Source organism: Hippocampus guttulatus, chromosome 7 (genome assembly GCF_054856545.1).
Source record: "Hippocampus guttulatus isolate MCC_2025c chromosome 7, RoL_Hgut_1.0, whole genome shotgun sequence".
NCBI classification, from domain to species: domain Eukaryota; kingdom Metazoa; phylum Chordata; class Actinopteri; order Syngnathiformes; family Syngnathidae; genus Hippocampus; species Hippocampus guttulatus.
The window spans coordinates 21,700,271-21,720,310 of record NC_141267.1 but is presented as its reverse complement, the minus strand read 5'-3'; the positions used below and the strand labels follow the sequence as shown (position 1 = coordinate 21,720,310).

The window sequence follows — 20,040 nt, the reverse complement described above, 5'->3', positions numbered from 1 at the left end:
CGTGTGTGTCGTCCAGTATGGTCGCAAATGCGACTGGCTCCCACCGGCCTATTTATTTAACAAATTATATCCCTAAATGGAGAAGGCCAATGAAAAGAGGGGAGACAATGAAATCAGCCCCCACCCTTCGCCACCCTCTTCCCCACACAAAGCCGTGCGCCGCCATTGGCCGGCAGGCCATGCACTTGCGTCCAATTACGTCCTACCTACTCCAGGGTGTTTTCTTTTAAACCTAGAAAATGACTTTTAAAAGAACCAATCGCTCTGTTGTGTTGTTGTTTTTTTGGTTTTGTTTTCATCCGCTGCAGCCAATCAGACGGCGGCATGTTATTTCCCGGCAAATTGACTGCACGTGAATTGTCTTATGTAACGTGTCAGGGAGAAAGAGTGCGATGACTTCATGGGCTCTCAGCGGAGCGTGTCCACCTCCCCGCTGAGGTATTTTCTTGGACGTTGCAGCGGTGCGTGAAACTTGAGAGCAGCTTGGTTGGGTGGGAGGGGGAGGCGGTCAGTTGTCCTAATTGATGGACATAACGGTCCTTGTTTGCCTTGTAACGTCATCTTGTTGATGGCAAGTTCAAAGCCAAGTGGAGAGAAAGCCATTTCAAAAGCCCCTTTAACACCGACTGTTATTTCCCAGCGTTGTTTGCCTGTGAGAATATGGCGCACTGCTGTGTGAAACATGAGCTGCTTTGCTGAGCTCTGTGTGAAAGTCACCTACGAATAAATCTATCGCATCTCTGGTGTGACACAATATCCTGCATTTGCATTTTTGTGCGAAAGGCACAGGCCAATGAAAGGTAGTTTTGCTAAAGGGGCTAAAGATGGGATGTTCTCGCTCTTTTATGCTGCGCAAGAAAGTAATGAAGAAATTCCACTCTGTGATCCCTCGGCCTTCAGCAGATGCCCCCTCGTCTAAAACCCCAGAGGGCGCTTTTCTTTTTTCTTCTCCCCTGTGCCTGAAGGCACCCAAAGCCTCGGCTCTGGAGGGGGCGTGTCCCCAAAGGGTGAGCCAGGAGGGACGTCCATATATGGTCACAAGGCCGCTGCTGACAGACAGAATGGAGCAAAATGAAAGGCAAACAGCGGGAGGTTCACATCCGCACATCCTCGACCGTGGAAAATACAACATCAAACGAAAGTTAGGAAAACCCTACTCCTACGACTACCTAAGACGATAATCATAATCCATCTTTCGTGGTCAGGACGATTCGTCAATATTTGAGGGGGAAGACAAAACAGTTTCTCCAAAGTCAGGCATCCCTGAATTGCGGTGGGGTCACTTTGCCATCAAGGCTTTGATTTTGTCCTGACAGGACAAAAGTGGCCTTCAGGAGAAAGCGCCCATTTTGCTTTCGAGGGACATAGATCTGACTGATATCTGCATAGCAGTGAAAGGAAATCCCATGCTTTCTTAAAATGGGACTCAGGGGCAGCGAATCCAATGAAACCAGCCGGGCCCCAAAATCGACCCCTGTGGAACACCATACAACAGTGGGGCCAGGGGATGTGATATCAAGTCAGGATCATTTTAAAGTGCCTTTGAGATTTCCCATTGAACTTCATATTCATCGTCTTATTCCGTAGACGGTTATGTCAGCTTCTCTTGAAGGGCTTTTTGGTGGTTTTACGACTCGTCTGAAACTCCCACAGATGCTACGCGAACGAGGGCGACTCGTTTGTTTTGATAGCGTCCTCCTGAGACGGAGCCATTGTTTAGCATGTGTGCATTTCGACGGAAAATAGATGGAAGTGTTTCCACTCGGGACACTCCGGAGCAGCTGATAACAGCTCGCCCCAGCTCAGGGCTGTTTATTATCTCGGAGAAATGTGTTCACCATCTGATTTATTTGAGAAAAGTTAGCCTCGGTGGGACTTTCCTGGTGAGGACATCTGCTCGAATCGGGGTGACCTTTTTGTTTTTTTGGGGGGGTTTTATTGCGAGAGCACTTTTGAGCTCATGGGCGTGGGCATACAGTGCACCCCCATCTCAAATTGTTGAAACCCGCGTTACTTTTGAAAGTATTCCAGAGTTCTCACTTTCTCTCTTGCACAAGTCTCCAAATGAGATGCAAGGTGCTAGCTTCGAGTTGCTGATTTGTTTTGTTTCATAAAAACAGAGACTGGAACATTGCATATTGCCTAGCTTAAACTTTTCTTTTGATAGCGGCGCCGACACCCGCAGCGGCTCCTCTTGTTTTATGTTGAGAGGGAAGAAATTTCATCTGTGCAGCACATTTGACAATAAAGTTGTATCCAATCCAAAAATCTAATTAATGCTAACAAATAATTTGAAATGCCATACGCAGGCTGCCGGAAATTAGCAAAAAAGTCACGGGATTTCAAAGTCTTGATTGATTGAATGAAATCTTTGTTTCAAATATGTGGGCACGGAAATCAAAACAAAACATCCGAACATAATTAAAATAGACTGAAAATTAAATTGTACGTTTGAAAATTAGTAATTAATGCTGCTAATTTAAAAAAGAAAAAATAAATAAGCACAAAATAATTACTTTGGCAAATTTACTCAACACCTTTTTACATTTAATAATCTAAAAAAAGATTTTGTTCTTATTCACACAAAAGATGAGCAGTTTTCCGTTTTGCATGTTGTCCCCTGACAGGGTTGAAAGTCCCCTCGTCTGTCAGCATGCATTTGCGCTCGGCCAGTAGTCACGGGTGGCACGGCATCCCGAATTTCTGGCGCTGGCTGGCATGGCCGCGGCACCCGTCATTGCGCCAACATTCCACCGCCGAGGAAGTCGTCAGGGGCGGGGGAAAGAGAGAGAAAACAGGACGAGCGAGCACTTTTTTTGGCTCTGACCGCGCACGCTGCACTCGGACCACACGACTTGCTCCGTTTTGCTGAGCTGGCTCTTCAGGGGAATGCCTCAAAGATTAGGAAGAGGTGCCGATTAGGACCTCCGGCCTCACTGCATTTGCCGGAAGATAAGATTGAACATAGAAGAGAAGCAAGCGCTCCCAAATGTCTTGTTGTTTGAGAGCCACAAGAAAATCAGAGCACCAGAATTTTAGTCTTTTGTTCTTATTCTTTTTTTGGCTGGACTGGAACAAAAAATCAACCCTAGCATTTTTATTGTTCTTGCCTTAGACCCATCCCCGTGCAAAGATGCCGGCCCACCGGGCGTCTGCCCGTTAAACCCGACGGCCATTCCAGCCCTGGCAGGTTCCGATCGTTTCCAAACATTGTGGAAAGATTGACTGTTAGCATCGCGACGGCCCGTCCATCCTTGCCGTCATTCTCCACTTGTCAAGACTTCTTCCCGTCACGCCGCGGGACATTTGCGCAGCCGAACAAGACTTTCCCACAAGCGGGTCACCGCTCGTGCCCCGGGCCCGACCGCGGTGCGTTTCATTTATAGCCGCTCCGCCTCTCCGCCCCTCTGGCTAACGATTGCCCATCATTGTGCCTCTGCGAACCACAGCAGTGTCCTGGCTGGCCGTCTGCATTTTTTTTTTTTCCCCTCATTGGCTTTCACGCTCCGTCTGCTGGCACGGCACAAAGCAGAGGCAGACGTTTATGTAAGGCGGCCTTCTCCGACCGTCCACCTGAGCCACTTTGTTGACCTCGGGGGCCATCAGTCAAACATTTCCCCTCGGCTCCGTTTGCCAGGACAGACTGGCGACCTCGCACCCATTCCAAGGCTCCTTGATGAATGAGCTTCTCTTTTTCGTGCAGAGCTGCGTTTTCGTCTGCTTTCCACGTCTGTAATCGCCGCGGAATCACACGATTCACACTGCCTATTAAGTACGCCGCTACCTTGACCAACACGTTCAATTTGTTCAGCTTGTAATTTGATTTCCTCGAATAACGAGTCGATCTTTCTCCTTGAAATGCTGTGAATATGCCCCCCCCCCCCGCCCTCCCGAAAAAACGGCGGCGTTAATTGCGAAAGCGGAAATGAAACAGTCGACACAGATGAACAAAGAGCGGCGGCCATCCAAACGCGCGTGGGCCTTTTATGGGGGTTTATTGCAGTGGGTGAAGCGGCCGTTTATACCGCCGCGGCTCCTTGAAAGGCCTCACCCCTGCCTTCACCTGGAGCTTTGATGTGGGACAGGAGGTGGGCGTCGTGACCTCTGCCTGCAATGCGATGCTGGGAACTGCGGGGAAGGGGGCCGGCGATGGGGGGGTTGTGACGCCGCTGCAAAGCTGTAATCGAGCAGCGCTTCGCTTCCTGACGAGCGCCACGCAAGCTACTTCATCACCTGGCTGACAAGTGGAAAAAAACTTGGCCAGGAGTCAAGTGACTGATTCAGTTTGAGCCGCCGCACAGCCAGCGACACGACTAAACTGTCGCGCAGTGCGCTTTGTTGGTCGTGTGCTGGCGGATTTAATTACGATTGTTTTGTTTTGTTTCTTTAAGTGATGTGGTTGAAGTTGGGCTGGGTGATTTTATGAATGCGATTGAATAGCGCTTGGACTCGCACCAAAGGTCCGCATTCTCGATTCGTATTGCGCCACTGCATGACTGAATCAACTCAAGGTACTTTTGCCAAAAAAGAAAACAAACACATCATCGTCTAAAACAGGGATGGGCAAACTACGGCCCGCGGGCCAACTACGGCCCGTTGGTCTTTTTAATCCGGCCCGCCGAAGGTTGGTGCACAATTAAGGTTCGATGTCAATGACTGCATTCATTTCATTTGGACTTGTAATGACAGGCATTTCAACGCCAGGTGGCACAGTTACTTGAAGTTGCAGAGCATCGGGAGGAAGGGGGAGACGATACGGAAGCCCGCAGTAGCGCCAAGTCAAGCAAATCCCGTTCGATACGACGGAATAATGTACTCTTAAAGTCTGAAAAACGTGCCAAAAAATGCAAAATACTGCGTTTTAAATAAAGAAATCCAATTAATATTAAAGTTCACCCTTTTGATCCGGCCCTCCATAATATTTTCTGGTTCTCATGTGGCCCTATACAAAAAATAATTGCCCACCCCTGGTCTAAAACAATGTGCACTTAAATTATGTAGCACTTTATCTGGATTATATGTGAACCTTCTTCACTGATCTCATCCAAAAGTGTCGGAGTGTAGCCTACACTGGCGCAGCGACGTACGAAAAGGTTATTCTTTTTAGTTGAAAATGACTTACTTTAACAAACACTATTACTCTTACAAACACGTTTTTTCTCTTTGGTCCCATTTTAAATGCATCTATGTAGCGACTAGCCTCATCCAAGCTAGCGCTGAGATGTTTGAAAAAATTGTTTGTTGCTAGCATGGCCTTAGCTGGCCAACAGCGATGCGTTAGCCGTCAATCATATTTCCAGGACTGCTTCCGGGCGTCCGTATGAATGAACCGCTTACGTAGGCGTACAGAGTTTCATTTTCTTGGCATCGTTTCCCTTGATCAATTCCGGTTGGGGCCAATTCGCCGCTCGATTCAAGTGTCCACCGATTTGTCAGGTGCATCGCGCTGATCAGCTTTGATCAGATTTATTCAATAAAACACTGCACTCAACATTCGCCAGATCACTTCGGTCGGCTCATAAGAATCCCAAAACAGCCGGCCGGGATGAAAAAAGGAAATGGCTCAGTACGACCGGCCATTTTAAAGTGAATTATTTCCAATGTTTTTCCCCCACGATGAAAAATTGTCATTTTTGTTTGACGTTTGTGCTTCCGGAACTCCTCGTAAGGCTCCAGAAAAAGTGTGTGACGCCCGTTTACGCAGCTGCTTTGTATTACGGCAACACGCCGTCTCTGCGGCCGCTTCCCGTGGCGAAAACCTCAGCCTCACCACTCACTTTCTCGACAACCGGCCTGTTTTTAAAAAAAAAAAAAAATTGTGGGGTGGGTTTTTTGGGGCGGAGGTTTGGGAAGGAACGCGACATGGATATGTCAAATGACGGTTCAAATCCGTCACACTCTTGGAAACGTTTCCTTTGTCAAGCACCACATTCTTATGCTTGAGTGTGTGCGAGTGGAAATGCGTGTGTTTAATCGCTCGGTAACACATTCATGTGGCTTTCGCGTTCACTCACCAACAAGAAGTCTGGGAGCGGGACAAGTGGAAACACATTTGGGTTGTGGTGGATTTGATTAGTACACAATAATTGTGTGTGTGTGTGTGTGTGTGTGTGTATGGAGGGGTGTGTACAATTAGTCTCCTCACACATGCAGTAGAAACTGAATCAACCTGGGTGACGAAATGTAGACAAACAGAAAGTCACACATTTTTGCGCAAGCAACAGCGGACGGGCTCATCGTCATGTCACTATAATGCCAAGCTCCGCCCCCATGCTGGATTGCAACAACGTTTCACAATTTAGCATTGCAGCGCATCATAAAACGACATTGCTTGTGTTGTAGCTGACGACGATTGCCCCCCCCCCACACACACACACTTGCCCCCCCCCCATACACACACACACTGATGATATCATGACCAGCAAACTCAGAGAGGCTGTAAATGGCTCTCCCGCCGCACTTTGCCCGAGCCTCCCACAGGAAACTAGGAAGTCTTGTAAATGGAGTGCCTCAGGGCTCATATATTGTCCCACTCATTCTCCCAGTAACTGTACCTGATTTCACTAGCCTGCAGTCGTGCTCATGGCGGGGGCACTGTGGTCCGTTGTGACTACCAATCATCCCCTAAAGCCGCGTGAAAGCATTCGCATGACTTTGCACGCACGCCGAACACCCCGACGGGCTCGTAAATATCCCCACAAAGTCATACACTCCACAGATGGGGTGGGAGGACTTCACACCCTCTTTTATGCAACCTCGAGCCAAAAGAGCTCAAACCGCATGACATCATCACGCCAAGGGGTTATTTCTGCATGCCTTTTGCTTTTTCTTTGGCTTTTTGCAGCAACACTTTTTTCGCTTTTGTGTGTATGTTTTTGTTCCCCCCCCCCCTCACAAAAAAGAAGACATTTGCAAAAATCTGCTTTCACTTTGGAAAATAACTCAAATGTTTGCTGATTTTCTGATGGGTGATTTTGTGACCGAATCAAAATTAATCTGCAAGCAGGTGCATTATTGTTTTTGTTTTTTTGCGGGGGGAGGGGCTTGCTATTAATCGTGATTAGCTAATTTTTCAACTTGTATGCCAATGTTGATTTAAATATCATGCACAATTGTGGCAAATGAACAAGGTTGACGTCGGCAGTACAGTCTTGACTGGGTCATCAGCTTCGTGCGGGCGGCTGCGGGCTCGGGGTGGATTAGCAGTCCAGCGGGGTATTATTGTTATTATTCCCTCAGACCCTGCCACTCTTTGTGTTTCACTAATCAGACTCCCAAAGACTTTCAGTCGCCGCCGCCGCTGCCGTCGTGCTTCTGAAGGAAAGAAAAAAAAAATAGAAGAAAATCTGAATGAATATCTTCAATATTTGATCCGTTAGCGCCTCGGTTCATGCGCGATTCAGGTGAGTCATTTGTCGTGGTGATAATCTTCGTTTAAGCGCATTCCGTCAAGCGGTTGAATGCGGGAGATGGCGTTAAATCCTGGACAGAGTCTGAAAGTGAAGAGAAAATGCAAAGTAGAACATGTGCGACGCCGTCAGAAAAGATGACGCAGCTCATGGAGTGAATGGTGAATACCATGTAAAAAAAAAGACCATCTGTATCGGTACGTAAATAATAATTTTGCCAACAAAAGTCCTTTCTCAGTCTTGGTTTTGTTGTTCCATAGTTTGAGCTGTCACAAAAGCAAACAATCTTAGCATCAAAGAAACTCTTGCGCTCGACACGTTGACTGCTTTTCTCCACTTTTGGGTCAGAAACCCATCCATCCATCCATCCATTTTCCGAACCGCTTGATCCTCACTAGGGTCGCTGGAGCCTATCCCAGCCAACTCCGGGCAGTAGGCGGGGGACACCCTGAATCAGTTGCCAGCCAATCGCAGGGCACACAGAGACGAACAACCATCCACGCCCACACTCACACCTAGGGACAATTTAGAGCGTCCAATCAGCCTGACATGCATGTTTTTGGAATGTGGGAGGAAACCGGAGCACCCGGAGAAAACCCACGCAGGCCCGGGGAGAACATGCAAACTCCACACAGGGAGGCCGGAGCTGGAATCGAACCCGGTACCTCTGCACTGTGAAGCCGACGTGCTAACCACTGGACTACCGGGCCGCCCGGTCAGAAACCCGTGTTCTTTTTTTAGGGAACCAACTCACGTTCTACCAAGGAACAACAAAGCTCGAAAAAAAAAATCCTGTCAAAAGTTGAAAGTCTTCTCTTTTGTTTTGGTAGCTTTGGTGCTTATTTACACAATATTGTGTGGGTCTTGAAAAGTTTTTTGTTTTGTTTTTTCTACTGGGGGAAAAAAAAAAAAAACAGCCTTCAACAGCCTTGCGTTCAGAGGAATTTTCACCAAGGTTTGATGAAAGTTCAATACGGATGATTATCCTGATCATTCTCAAGTGTTGGGCCATCGTGTTGATGGATTCTCAGCCCTCGTGAAGCCTTTGGTGCGCCGCCGTTGCCGTCCACGCCCGCGCCGTTTGGATGAACTCCCGTAAACAGACGACGGAGGGTGAGGTCGTGGGGGGGGGGGGGGGGGGATGTTGCCGCGTTATTGCGCTTGCGGGGGAGAACACGGGATGGTCGGGTGCCGGAGGGGTGGGGGGCATCCAGGCAGAGGAGGTGCGCTGGAGTTCAAAGTCGACGTAATCGCATGGCGCGTACCTCTCATTATTTTATTTTTTTAAAATGTCTTTCGCCGAGACGGCATCATGTTGTGTGCGAGCGTGTGTTTACGCCGAGCGTGGCTTGTTTTTTTTCCCAGGCCACCGGGCCAAAATTGTTGGTGTGTGACGTGTCGGAGGTTTGGCCCGGCTCCCGGCGGAGCAAATTAGAAGGTTGAGGTGCAGGCTTGTGTTCCGCCTCCGCCTCGTCGTGGCCCGAAGGTCTCGCCACATTATCATCCTGACTGCTATGCAAATGAGGAGGGGGAGGAGCCGACGTAGATCGACGGCTGATGATGGGCTGGCATTTGTGACGCATTTCCACAGGTGGCCGAGTGGTTAGGACATCTGCCACTTGCACTTCTTCCAAAGCACTATTTTTGTCTAAATGAAGCTCACAAAATGCAACACAACTTTTGTCCACGTGAAGTTTCCCGACACACTTTGACAGAGCTCCTTAGTACCGAGATGCCAAAAATGGCAACAAAGCACTACTTTTGTCGAAATGATGCCCTTAAGCTCATTTCAAGATGACACCAAGATGCCATTAAATGCCGTCAAAGCACTCCTTTTGACTAAAGGAAGCTCTTCGACTCACTTCAACATAGTTCCTTGGTACCAAGAGGGTGGCAAAGCATTGCATTTGTCTAAATGAAACTTTTTAACTCACCTCAACATACCGTAGTTCCTCAACACCAAGATGCCCTAAGATGGAGCAAAGCACTACTTTTTGCTCACTGAAATTCCTCAACTCACATCCAGGCGCAATGTCAAGCCCGAAATCAGCAAGTTAGCATGTTCCGGTGGGCCCCCACAAATTATGCGGCAGGCCAAGCCGGGCTCTCGCGCCTTCACTTTCACACCTGATTGTCCGTAGGTGGCTGTAAATGTAAGCGTCAACACTTGCTTGGCTGTACTTGCCCTTGCGATTGGTCACCGAGTGGTCCGGTGACAAGCGCCAAGAAAAACAAGGGATGGATTTAGTTTTTGTCTTCTCATCGGAGGAGGTCGACATTTGTTCAACGCTGCGCTGTCGCGGTCAAGAGGTCAACCAGATGATTGGGTGCCCGAGTGTTTTTGTTGTCTTGTTTTTTTGTTTTTTTTTTCTTCTTTTCGCCACTTCCTCCATTTGGGGAGAACAGCTGCCTCCATAAAAGCCGCTTGAAACCTTTCAGGATGTCACGCTTTGATGACTCACTCAGCTCAATGTTGTATTTTCACTCCAAGTGAAAGCAAAAGAGCACATGTGCTGTCCAGCTTGTTGTGTAAGCCACGCGCGCGTGCTTCTGAGCGGGGTCAAAAGGTCACGTCCCGGGCAGGGAGGCCGAGCCTCTCGCTAACAAAAACAACAACAGCAACAGGAACAGCGACAGAGGGCCGCTCACGTGGCCGATCACATGGCCAACGTCGGTGCAAGCGCCGCAACACCGGAAAACAAGCGACACAAACACACGACTCGCACCAGCAAATGTCATCTGATGTAGTACACAAACTCACCAGTTGAGGGGCACTGATGCCTCACTCGGTTTACAAGTGGGAGCAGTCGATCTCCTGAAGTAGTATTGGTAGAAGGACTGGTAGTACCTAAGTAGCAATTTTCTGTGGCCCGTTTGTAAGTTTGGTTTAATTTTTTAATGTTTTTCTTTTTTCTTTTTTTTTCTTTTTTTTTTTTTTGCAGCTGTGTCGGACCTGGACGTGGAGAGCAAGTTGACGTGGCACTACCGGGCTCCCTGGCACAAGCAGAGGAACATCCTGCGCCCGGCCACCCGGCCGCCATGCCTGCAGGAGATGCACAAGGACGCCAGCCTCTGGCATCTGCGTGCAGGTAACAACAACAGAAAAAAAGTAGCTCCCAATATTGGGAGAAAAAAACAGCTGCCGACTGCTGCCCCGCAGTGGACATTTTGCAGTACAGCTGTTTTTTTTTTTCCAGCCCACTCGTTCAGTAGGAGAGAAGTGCTTGCCCAACTTTTTACACCACTTGATACAAATATTTGGATCTCAGAATACCACCTTCAAGAAAATTTGACATTTTTTCCTCATATTTATTTTTTAAATATTTGTTTTCTGATCTGTTTGTGTTATTTGTTCATATTTTTTCTGTCTCTGTAGTTTTTTTTTTGTCACATTAAAAAAATTAAAAGCCACAGAAAAACAACCACAAAATCGGTTTGATGTTTTTTGCTTGTTTGCAGACGGTCAGAGGCGCCGCTCGTCCAGCAGGGAGCGTCGAGTGACCATCTCCATCTCGGCGCTGCCGCCCATGCCCATGTACCCATCGACGCCCAGCACTCCAAAGAAAGCCCGGAAGGGGGTGCGCTTGACGGCGGTGAGACCACACACACACGCGCGCACGCCCACACAAACCTAGTGGGCTCTTTGGCGACCATTTGTCTACATCCTTTCCTTTTTTTTTTTTTTGCTGTGTTAGTGCGCCCCCTGCTGGCTCTAAAATGTTAGCAATCCAATGATGCCTTGACTGAAAAACTTTGATTTGTAACTCGTAGCGCTCGTATCGCAGCTCATCTTTCCTGTTTGAACGCAAATGCCACAAATTCATTCCGGCCCCCATAAGACGCCACCCCCCAAAAAATGGAAAGAGGAAAATAAAAAACTTGAAAGCCTTGCAACGGCTCGTATCCTGAAAAACGTTTTCATCAGGTCTTTCTTAAGTCAAGGTACTCCTGTATAAGAAAGAAAATGGGACTGAGACTATGTAAAAAAAAAAAGTCATGAGTGAGGTTGCTTTTTGAGCCAATCAGAGTCCTCAACTTCATTCATGAAAGGAAGCAAAATGTCTGAAAAACAGATAGACCGTGGCGCTGAAAAAGGTGAGCAAAATCCAAAAAGGGTTCCAAGCGCCTCCTGTGTGTTGTCAGTCTTTATGTGTGTGTTGTCATACGTGTTCATTTTTTTCTTTGTCTGTTTGTCCCGTCTGTGTTGTGGGTTGAATTCAGTTCCCCAGCTCCCGTCCGCCCTCCCCCACCGAATGTTGCCACTTCTCCCCCTGGAACAGAAAGGTAACGCAGAGCACCCCCCACCCCCTTCTCCCAACCCCCCCCTGCACACAACTTGCACCCCTCCCTCGCTGTCCTCTTGTTTCCTTCTTGCTCAACATCGTCGTTCTGAATCCGCTCCCCTCCAAAAATTTGGGAAGAGCCGCAACAATTCCTTTGCTGTTGCTCCACACCGACAAAAAAAAAATGGCAAGAAAAACCTGGAAACAAAACTTTTGCAAAAGGAAGAAAAACTTGGACAAAGACAAGAAATGAAAATCTGACAAATGACTAAAATGAGGCAAAAAGAACGAATAGAAATATGATAAAAACAGATCTGACAAAATCACAAAAAAGGAGAAAAATACCACAAAAAAAGTTGATCATTGGGCAACAAAACTCCCCCCCCCTCTGATACAACTTAGACAATTGATACAAACTACGAAACAAATGACCAAAAAATGGACAAAACTTTGTCAAATGACAAAAACTGTCAAAATTCAGGGAAAAAAATTGACAAAACATGACAAAAGCATACACAAATCTGACAATAACAAAAAAGCAAAAAGAAAATGGGTACAAATTGGAAGAAAAAAAATCTGTGTCAGGGAAAAATGGACAAAAACATGACAAAAGCAGATACAAATCTGACAAAACAAAAAAAATGGAACAAAGAGAAAATTGAACAAAAAAAACATGGTCATGTGGCTCCCCCCAAAAAATCTGACAAAAGTATGACAGACGGAGAGGAAGTGGTTTTGGAGGGTGGCGCATGTTTGCATGCATTTCTAAAGGAGACTTAATGGACGGTTCAGCGGGAGGTCCCGCAGTTTTTGGCGGATAAACGCATGCTGCCCACTTCCTGTCCTCTCTGCTCTTGCTTCTCCTCCTCCTCCTCATTCTTTTTCTTCTTCATTCGTACAGTCAGGCGCAATTTCTCCCCGTCTGACTTGTTCCCAATCTGGAGAAGTTTCCTTGGAGATCTTTTGTTGAGTGTGGGGGGGGGCTTTGTCCTTTTGTGCACGGGTGTCACCAGGCGGCGAGCACAAAAGGGGACGGGCTGGCGTTGGAGTGTGGGGGTTGTGGGGTGGGGGTTGGCGGGGGTGTCAAGAGGCAGGAAGCACTCCTTCATGACGGGACAGTTCGCCGTGTCCATTTTCCAGGTAAGCAATTGGAAATGTGAGAAAAAGGACTGATGGGAAAAGCCTTTCTTCCCTTGGCTGAACTGCGAAGGTGCCAGATGGACACAGCGTGAACCAAACGTTCCAAACGTGTGTGTTGCCCAAACGGGCCAATATTTTTGTCAGATATTTTTACTGTATTATTTTTGCAATTTTGTCAATTTTTTTCCATGTTTTCTTCGTATTCGGTATTGATTGAATTTGGTATTGCTTTTTTAAAATATATATATATTTTAATTTCCTTTTGTCTGTTGAGATTTTTTTTTCGTTATTGAATAATAGTTTTGTCTGCCCCCCCCCCCCAAAAAACTCTTTTTTCTCTTTTCAATTTTAGTCTCATGCTTTTTTTCATGTTTTCTAATATCTGTGTACTTTTAATCTGATTATTTTATTATTATTAAATATTTTATTTGAACATTTATTTATTGTTTTTCTAATGTGTACTTTAAAAATGTTGAATATTATCTGCAGATTTTTTTTTTGAGTTTCTTCCAACATTTCTGTCTTGTATCTATATTCTAACATAATCCATTATTGTAGTACTTTTTCTTTTTCATGTGGTGTTTTTTTTTCGCTATTTTGTATCGATTTTCCTCCATCCGTCCATTTTCAACGCCGCTTATCCAGAAAAAGGTCGCGCGGTTTGCTTCAAGCTATCCTTGCTGACTTCTGGCGACTGACCTGGTCGGCGGTCAGTCGCAGCGCACATAGTGACAACCGACCATACACACCCACGTTTGCACCGTCACTGAATGGGAATTGATCCCACGCTGCCCACACACAAGTCATACGAGTGGACCAATACATCATCAGCGACTGTGTATGGATTTTGTTTCTGATATCCATTTTGCCAACATTTTTGTCTTGCATTTTGCAGTACTTTTCTCCCTATTTTTGTGCCTTTTCATCCGGCGTCGAGTTGTGTGGGCCTCAGGAAGTACGACGAAGTAGGGGTGGGAAATTTTCTGGAGCAGCCTTTTGATTCTTTGCGTTGAATCGAGGGAGTAGAGGGGGGGGGGGAGTAGAGGGGGGGGGTGGCAGGGGTTCCTCGGGAGCTGCAGATGGTCACAGTGTGACTAAGACATTCCTCAGCCGCATGCCGCCATGACAAATGAGCGTTTGTAGCATGTTGTGAGCGTGTCATCACGGAAGCAAAAGACATCTTCCTCACGCGTGGTCAACTTCCTGCCGAGCGACTGTCAACGCCGGAGCGTTCATGCATGAAATCTGTCAAGGAGACGCCGCGAAAGCTCCATTGATTGAATTTGCGAGCAATTTTGGGGAAATGGAATTCAAACGGTTTAACATATCCCACGGGGAAACAAGTGTAAAAAGAAGTGAACTTTCAGTTGCACTTTCTGCTGTCCTGCTCATGTTTGCGATTCTTTGCATTTGGCTGCCGGGCGTGCTCACGCTTTCCATGTTTTGACTCAACTCACTCATGACAATCAAATCACGAAAGCTTGACTGACGGGTTTGACATGCTGGTGTGTTCGCAGGCGACGTCCTCTGACCCCAACTCGGTGGTTTTGGCGTCCCCCGGCCAGCGCTCCAAACTGCTCCCCGTCCCCAACACGCCGAGCACCTTGGACAAGCAGACCAACTGGTCCCGAGCGCTGCCGCTGCCCACGCCCGAGGAGAGGATGAAGTGCCACTCGCGAGTGGTCGCCTCCTCCGTCATCCCCATTAACGTGACCGGTAAAATCTGCCGCTGCTTTTCTTTTTGTGCTTTTTCTTTTGGAATGTTCACTCCCGAGCGGCCGCTTATTTATCCAAATGAAATTCGCTAGGCATGTCTGCACCTGCTTGTTAAAAAAAATTTAAAAAATTAAAAATGCAAGTTGTGTTTTGCGTGACGATAAGACCCACAAAAAAATTCTCAAGAAGCCGTATCAAGAAACTTGCTTTAAAAAAAAAAAAAACGGCATGGACTAGTATGCTATTGATGTGTTTTCGTGCTGGTCTTGCCGGTGTCACCAGTGAGCACAAAAACAGCAGCTGCAAAAAAAAAAAAAAGCAACATAAAATTTGGTGGGCACGACGGGATGCATGGAAAAGTCTCAAGGACCCATGCCACAAATTGAACAAGATGTCAACCATTTGCATTGCAAGCCAATGTTTTTTTGTTGTTGTTGTTGTTTCTCTTTCCTTCAAGAAGCAGTTGAGCATGATCGGAAAGTTTTGCGCGTGTCCGCTAACAGTCCCATGATGACTTGCGCTGCAAATTCCGCAATTAAATATAATAATTGCGCCACGCGGACCGCGCGGCCACACAATGCGCCGTCTGTAAAAGTCTCCCCCCCGCGCCTCAAAAAAAAAAAACACTTGCACAATTAACTGCAGCAGCGGCGGATGAAGTGACGATCAGTCGGCGCTTTTGTGCGAGCTCTCGAGCGCTCGGGGCGCCGCTTTGTGGCCACACAAAGCGGCGCGATGGCGTGACACCAATGCTAATTCGTTGCAGCGTCTGATTGACTCCCGCTAGCCCCAGCCTGGAAGAATGCACACCGTAAGCAGAGTGGGGGTGGGGTGTGGGGGCGGGGGAGAGGGGGGGGGGGGGGGGGTTCGCCAGGGCGCTCAATCACATGATCGGCATCGTAACCAAAGAGGATCAGGCAGCAAAACCGGAAAAAAATGAAGTTGGCTCATTTGCGTGACAAATGGGAACAAACGTGCTGGTGGCTTGCGGCGTGTTGTTCTTTCCTTCGGCTTTACAAATAGTTCAGAATGCTTTTGTCTTTTTTTTCTTTTTACTTGATATTTGTATTTTATTTCTTGTCTTTGCACACACGCATATAATATACAATATGATGTATATGTTCATATTGTATGTTGATGTTTTAGTTACTCAACTTTCATTGTTTTTGAAGGCTTTGATTGATTGATTGATTTTTTTTCATACACTCGTTCTTTTTATTCTTTTATTCATTATTAAACTTTTTGTCTTCTTTTTTTACGTTTTAGTTCGAAATGTGTCATGAGGACAAGTGATTTGGAAATCGAGAAAAAATTGATTTTTCATTTACTTTAAATTGAAACAAAAAAATCGGAATTAGCAATGATGCAATACCGTTTGTTATGATAAGACATTTGAATTACCTGTTTTTATTTTTAAAAAATTGCGACGTGACAGCAAAGCTTTTAATTATATTGCATGATACAATTTGTAAAAACAAAACATTTATTTCTCTTTTAATTCGTTTTTTAAATTTTATTTTATTTGTCGATGTTTTGAATGTTTAAAATTAAACTGCCAAAAGTGAAGTTTCACGAACAGTAAACGTTGTTTGTGGTGATGCTGTTGGTATAGCGCATGCAAACCGCCATTGTGGCGCCACACACTGCCCGCTTTCAATTTAGTGCCGCGAGATGTCGCAAACTCTTCTCCCCCCCCCCTTTTTTTTTTTTTTAATAGACAGCGTGAGAGCATGCCCCCCCCTCAACAAAGTCCCCTCACACGTCTCACATCCTTACCCCATGTCGCTTTCCCCCCCCCCCCCCGCCCATCCCCGTCCCGGCCCCTCCCCTTGTGCTTTTGCAGGCGTGGGCTTCGACAGAGACGCCAGTGTGCGCTGCTCGCTGGTCCTCTCGCAGTCGCTGCTGCAGCGCAGGAGGAAGCTGAGGCGGCGCAGGACGGTGGCCGGCGTCCCCGGGCAACTTCACGACTTCGCCGCAGGTACGCCGGCACGCGGCCCCGCGACGCCTCGCGATGCTTCAGTTGCATTCCACCGCGACCAACCACAAAGAGACACCATTTGATTTCATTTCCAACTTTGTATTTGTATGTCATTGAATTTCTTATCATTTACTTTCGTCCGCTTTTTTCGAATGGATTTTTTTTTAAGGTATTCGTTTTTGCGCAAAGCGCTGATCGCTCGCGTGTGCGTTTGTCCCGTCAGACTCGGACGAGTCGCCCAGCTCCCGCCAACGCAGCGTCATCGTCCACGCCAGCTTGGACAACGGCGACCTGGTCGGCCATCTGCTCACCAGAGACTCGGGTTGCCAGACCGACGACTTCCTCGTCTCGGGGGCGCCTTCCGGCAGGAGAATCCGCGCCCGTCGCGGCCACCAGGGGGCGGCGCTGTGCCTGTCCCAGTCGGCGGGCGACATCGCCGCCCTGCAGGAGGGCCCCGGCGACGCGTCGGCCGCCCGGCTGCGGACGCGCAGTCTCCCACGAGACGGCGGCCGGGCCGGGACGGCCGACGAGGAGGATGAGGCGGAGCTTTCGGCTTTCGACGGCGAGGGGGGGCGGCTCCTGAAGGACGAGGAGGAAAGCGCGGAGGAGCGCGCCGGGTCGGGGCAGCTGTCCAGGGCGCCCGAGAGGGGCTGGGCGGAGCGGGCGCGCTCGCAGCTGCCCCGCATGGCCGACATGGGCAGCTGCGACATGTCGTCCAGCTCGGACACGTTCGGCAGCCCCGCGCACTCCGTGTCGGCCGCCGGCGTTTTGGGGGGTCCGGCGGACCACAAAGACGAGCACCAGTCCTCCAGCGGGAACTGGAGCGGCAGCAGCTCCACGTGCCCGTCTCAGACCTCGGAGACCGTCGCCCCGGGGACGTCTCCGCTGGCCCGCTGCGACTCGGAGCTCTCCCTGAACGCCGCCGGCGCCGCCGCCGACCACGCCGGCTTCACGCCGGATCCCTTCGGCGGGCTCAGAACGCAACGGGCGGGCTCCTTCTCCTCCGCCGCGATGGACATCCTGGAGGAAGCGGGCGCTCCCGGGGAGGGCGAGTGGAACTATTCGCACCCGGATCCGGACCGTCGGACTCTGGACTTCAGCCCCGAGCCCGGCAGGGAGGCCGAGAGCAGCCTGGGCTGCCCGAGCTTCGCCAGCATGGCCACGTGCGAAAGCAGCTTCTCCGACAAGCCGCCCTCGGAGAAAGCCGACACGGCGTCGCACTACTCGGAGGACACGGAAGGTTACTACACCTCCATGCACTTTGACTGCGGGCTGAAAGGCAGCAGGAGCTTCACGAACATCTACCCGGACCACGCGACTCTGGAGCGACGCTGCCTGTCCTTGAGGAAACCCAAGGCCAAACCTTGCCCGCCCAGGCGCAGCTCGTCCCTGCGGACGATCCGCGACCGAGGCGGCGAGTTGCCGCTTCCCAAGGAGAAAAACCCGCAGCCGCTCTCGAACGGCTCGTCGGGTCGCGTCGCCGAAGGGCCGCCCGTGGTCTGGGGGGCGGAGGGATCTTTGGACGGGCCCGATTTGGGTGTCTTCGGCTCGGCGGACGCGCGTTCCTTCAAGGACGAGGGCGCGCTGCAGGCGGACTACGCCGACCTTTGGCTCCTGAACGACTTGAAATCCAGCGACCCTTACCGCTCTTTGTCCAACTCCAGCACGGCCACCGGCACCACGGTGGTGGAGTGCGTCAAGTCGCAGGACGGCTCCGAGTCGCAGGCGTCCCGGTCGGGCTCCGGGGCCACCACGCCGTCGCTGACGCCCGCCGAGGGCGACTTCAAGCTAACGGGCTTGGCCAGCCCCTCCAGCGGCTACTCCAGCCAGTCCGAGACCCCGACTTCCGCCTTCCCCGCCGCCGCCTTCTTCCCCGGCCCGCCGTCGCCGTCCAGCGCCAAGCGGAAACCCAAAGTCCCGGAAAGGAAGTCGTCGCTGGCCTGCAAGCGGGACCCGGAGTTGCCCGCCGTCCCCTCGTCCCGCCCGGACTTAAGTGCCTTTCGCTGCGTCGGCGACGAGCCGGCGCCGATCCAAAATCGGCAGCGAAAAGCCGATCGGGCCGAAGCCGAGACGGCGAACGGACCTTCCCTGAGCGTCACCCCCGCCGCTCTGCGCGCCGTCCAGCTGCGATCCATCCCCAAGGAACTCGAGCCGGCTCCTCGCCGCGACGACTATTCCGCCGTCAACTCCGACCGCGTCGTTGACACCCGAGCTTCGTTGGAACTTTCGAGGCAAGAAGACTCGGATGATCTCCAGCTGCCGGCCTCCTTCCACGAGGGGCTCGTCAACGGCGAGACCACCCCAGAGCCGCCGCCGCCGCCGCCGCCAGATGAAGAGGCGGAGGAAGACGCAGAATCTTCTCTCCCGCCGCCTGACCGAGATCGCTGTCCCTCAACGCCAAGTCCGCCTCCCGGTCTGGATCAAACGCCTGCCGCCAGTCCGGGAAGCCATGAAGGAAACCAAGACGCGGAGTCAGCGGGAGATCCGGCAGGAAACGAGGAAGGCGAATCCACCGCCGAGGAGAACCTGAGCAAAGGTACGGCGAGCGTCTCGGATGATCGTCGCCAGGACATTCGAAAAAAGAGGGAATGGGATGGGGATGAAGTTGAAATTATACAAGGAGGGTTTATTTCGCCAAAATATGTTGTCGGATAAAATAACATATCCTTTTATCTTTCAGTGGCAGAGGAAATTGCATGCAAGGCGAGCAACATGTCATATATGCTTCTTAATTTTTTTTTTCATAAATGAATGAATGAATATGAGTTCATTTAATAACTATTTCTACCTTTTTCTTGATGATATTCTGCTTTTTTTTGGTCAACTCAACATTTTTCCACAAAAAGATGACACATTTTGATTTTATGTTTTGGGGGGTGAACTTCATTTCTCCAATATATGACTTTTCATGAAAAAAAAACATTGAAAATGTACAGTACGACTTTTCATCCCAAAATTATCTAGACTTGAATTTTGAAAATAGAAGTCTTAATACTCCCCCCCCCCCCCCCGCCTCTCCTTGAAAATAACTTTTATTTAACCTACTAACCAATCACAGTGTTGAAATGAAACTTGATATATCAAAAGCACGACAGGTATCGGTTCTCGGTATCTGTGTGCACTCAAAGCGAAAATACTCTGACTGGTGTCAATCTAAAAAAAGTAGTATTCGACATCTCGTGATAATATAGACGAACGTTTTTTTTTTTTGTCAATAAAAACGTTTTGGAGAAAAAAAAAATTTTTGGGAGAAAAAAAACAAGTTTTTCCCCAAAATGTACACATGAATTTGAAAATGCACCGCTGTATTTCTCTTAAATATATAAATGGAAATTGTGTCCGAGCAGACTTGGTGGCAGCGAGCGACGAATCGCATACGGAGGACGACGGCGTTTTCCTGTCGCCCAGCAAAAGTCGAACCACCGACGACCTGTTCGCCGTCATCCACAGGTGAGCGCCCGCTTGCGACAACTCAACGCTCGACTCACAACATTCAACTCTTTACATGGACGCG

General features: G+C 49.1%; 1 protein-coding gene across 3 annotated transcripts in view; it reads left to right on the top strand.

Annotated features, from left to right (window-relative positions):
- nhsa (Nance-Horan syndrome a (congenital cataracts and dental anomalies)) overlaps positions 1 to 20,040 on the top strand; it is a 45,540-nt gene that overhangs the window by 22,402 nt on the left and 3,098 nt on the right. The window contains exons 1-8 of one of the 3 annotated variants that reach the window (XM_086114854.1): positions 6,986 to 7,403; positions 10,352 to 10,498; positions 10,869 to 11,002; positions 11,631 to 11,693; positions 14,350 to 14,548; positions 16,392 to 16,526; positions 16,750 to 19,062; positions 19,874 to 19,976. In XM_086114854.1, coding sequence (XP_085970980.1) covers positions 7,391 to 7,403; positions 10,352 to 10,498; positions 10,869 to 11,002; positions 11,631 to 11,693; positions 14,350 to 14,548; positions 16,392 to 16,526; positions 16,750 to 19,062; positions 19,874 to 19,976 — 3,107 coding nt within the window. In that variant the 5' untranslated portion in view covers positions 6,986 to 7,390. Of the gene's footprint in view, positions 1 to 6,985; positions 7,404 to 10,351; positions 10,499 to 10,868; positions 11,003 to 11,630; positions 11,694 to 14,349; positions 14,549 to 16,391; positions 16,527 to 16,749; positions 19,063 to 19,873; positions 19,977 to 20,040 lie in introns of those variants that run through there. The other 2 variants (XM_086114852.1, XM_086114853.1) reach the window with 2 other exon arrangements.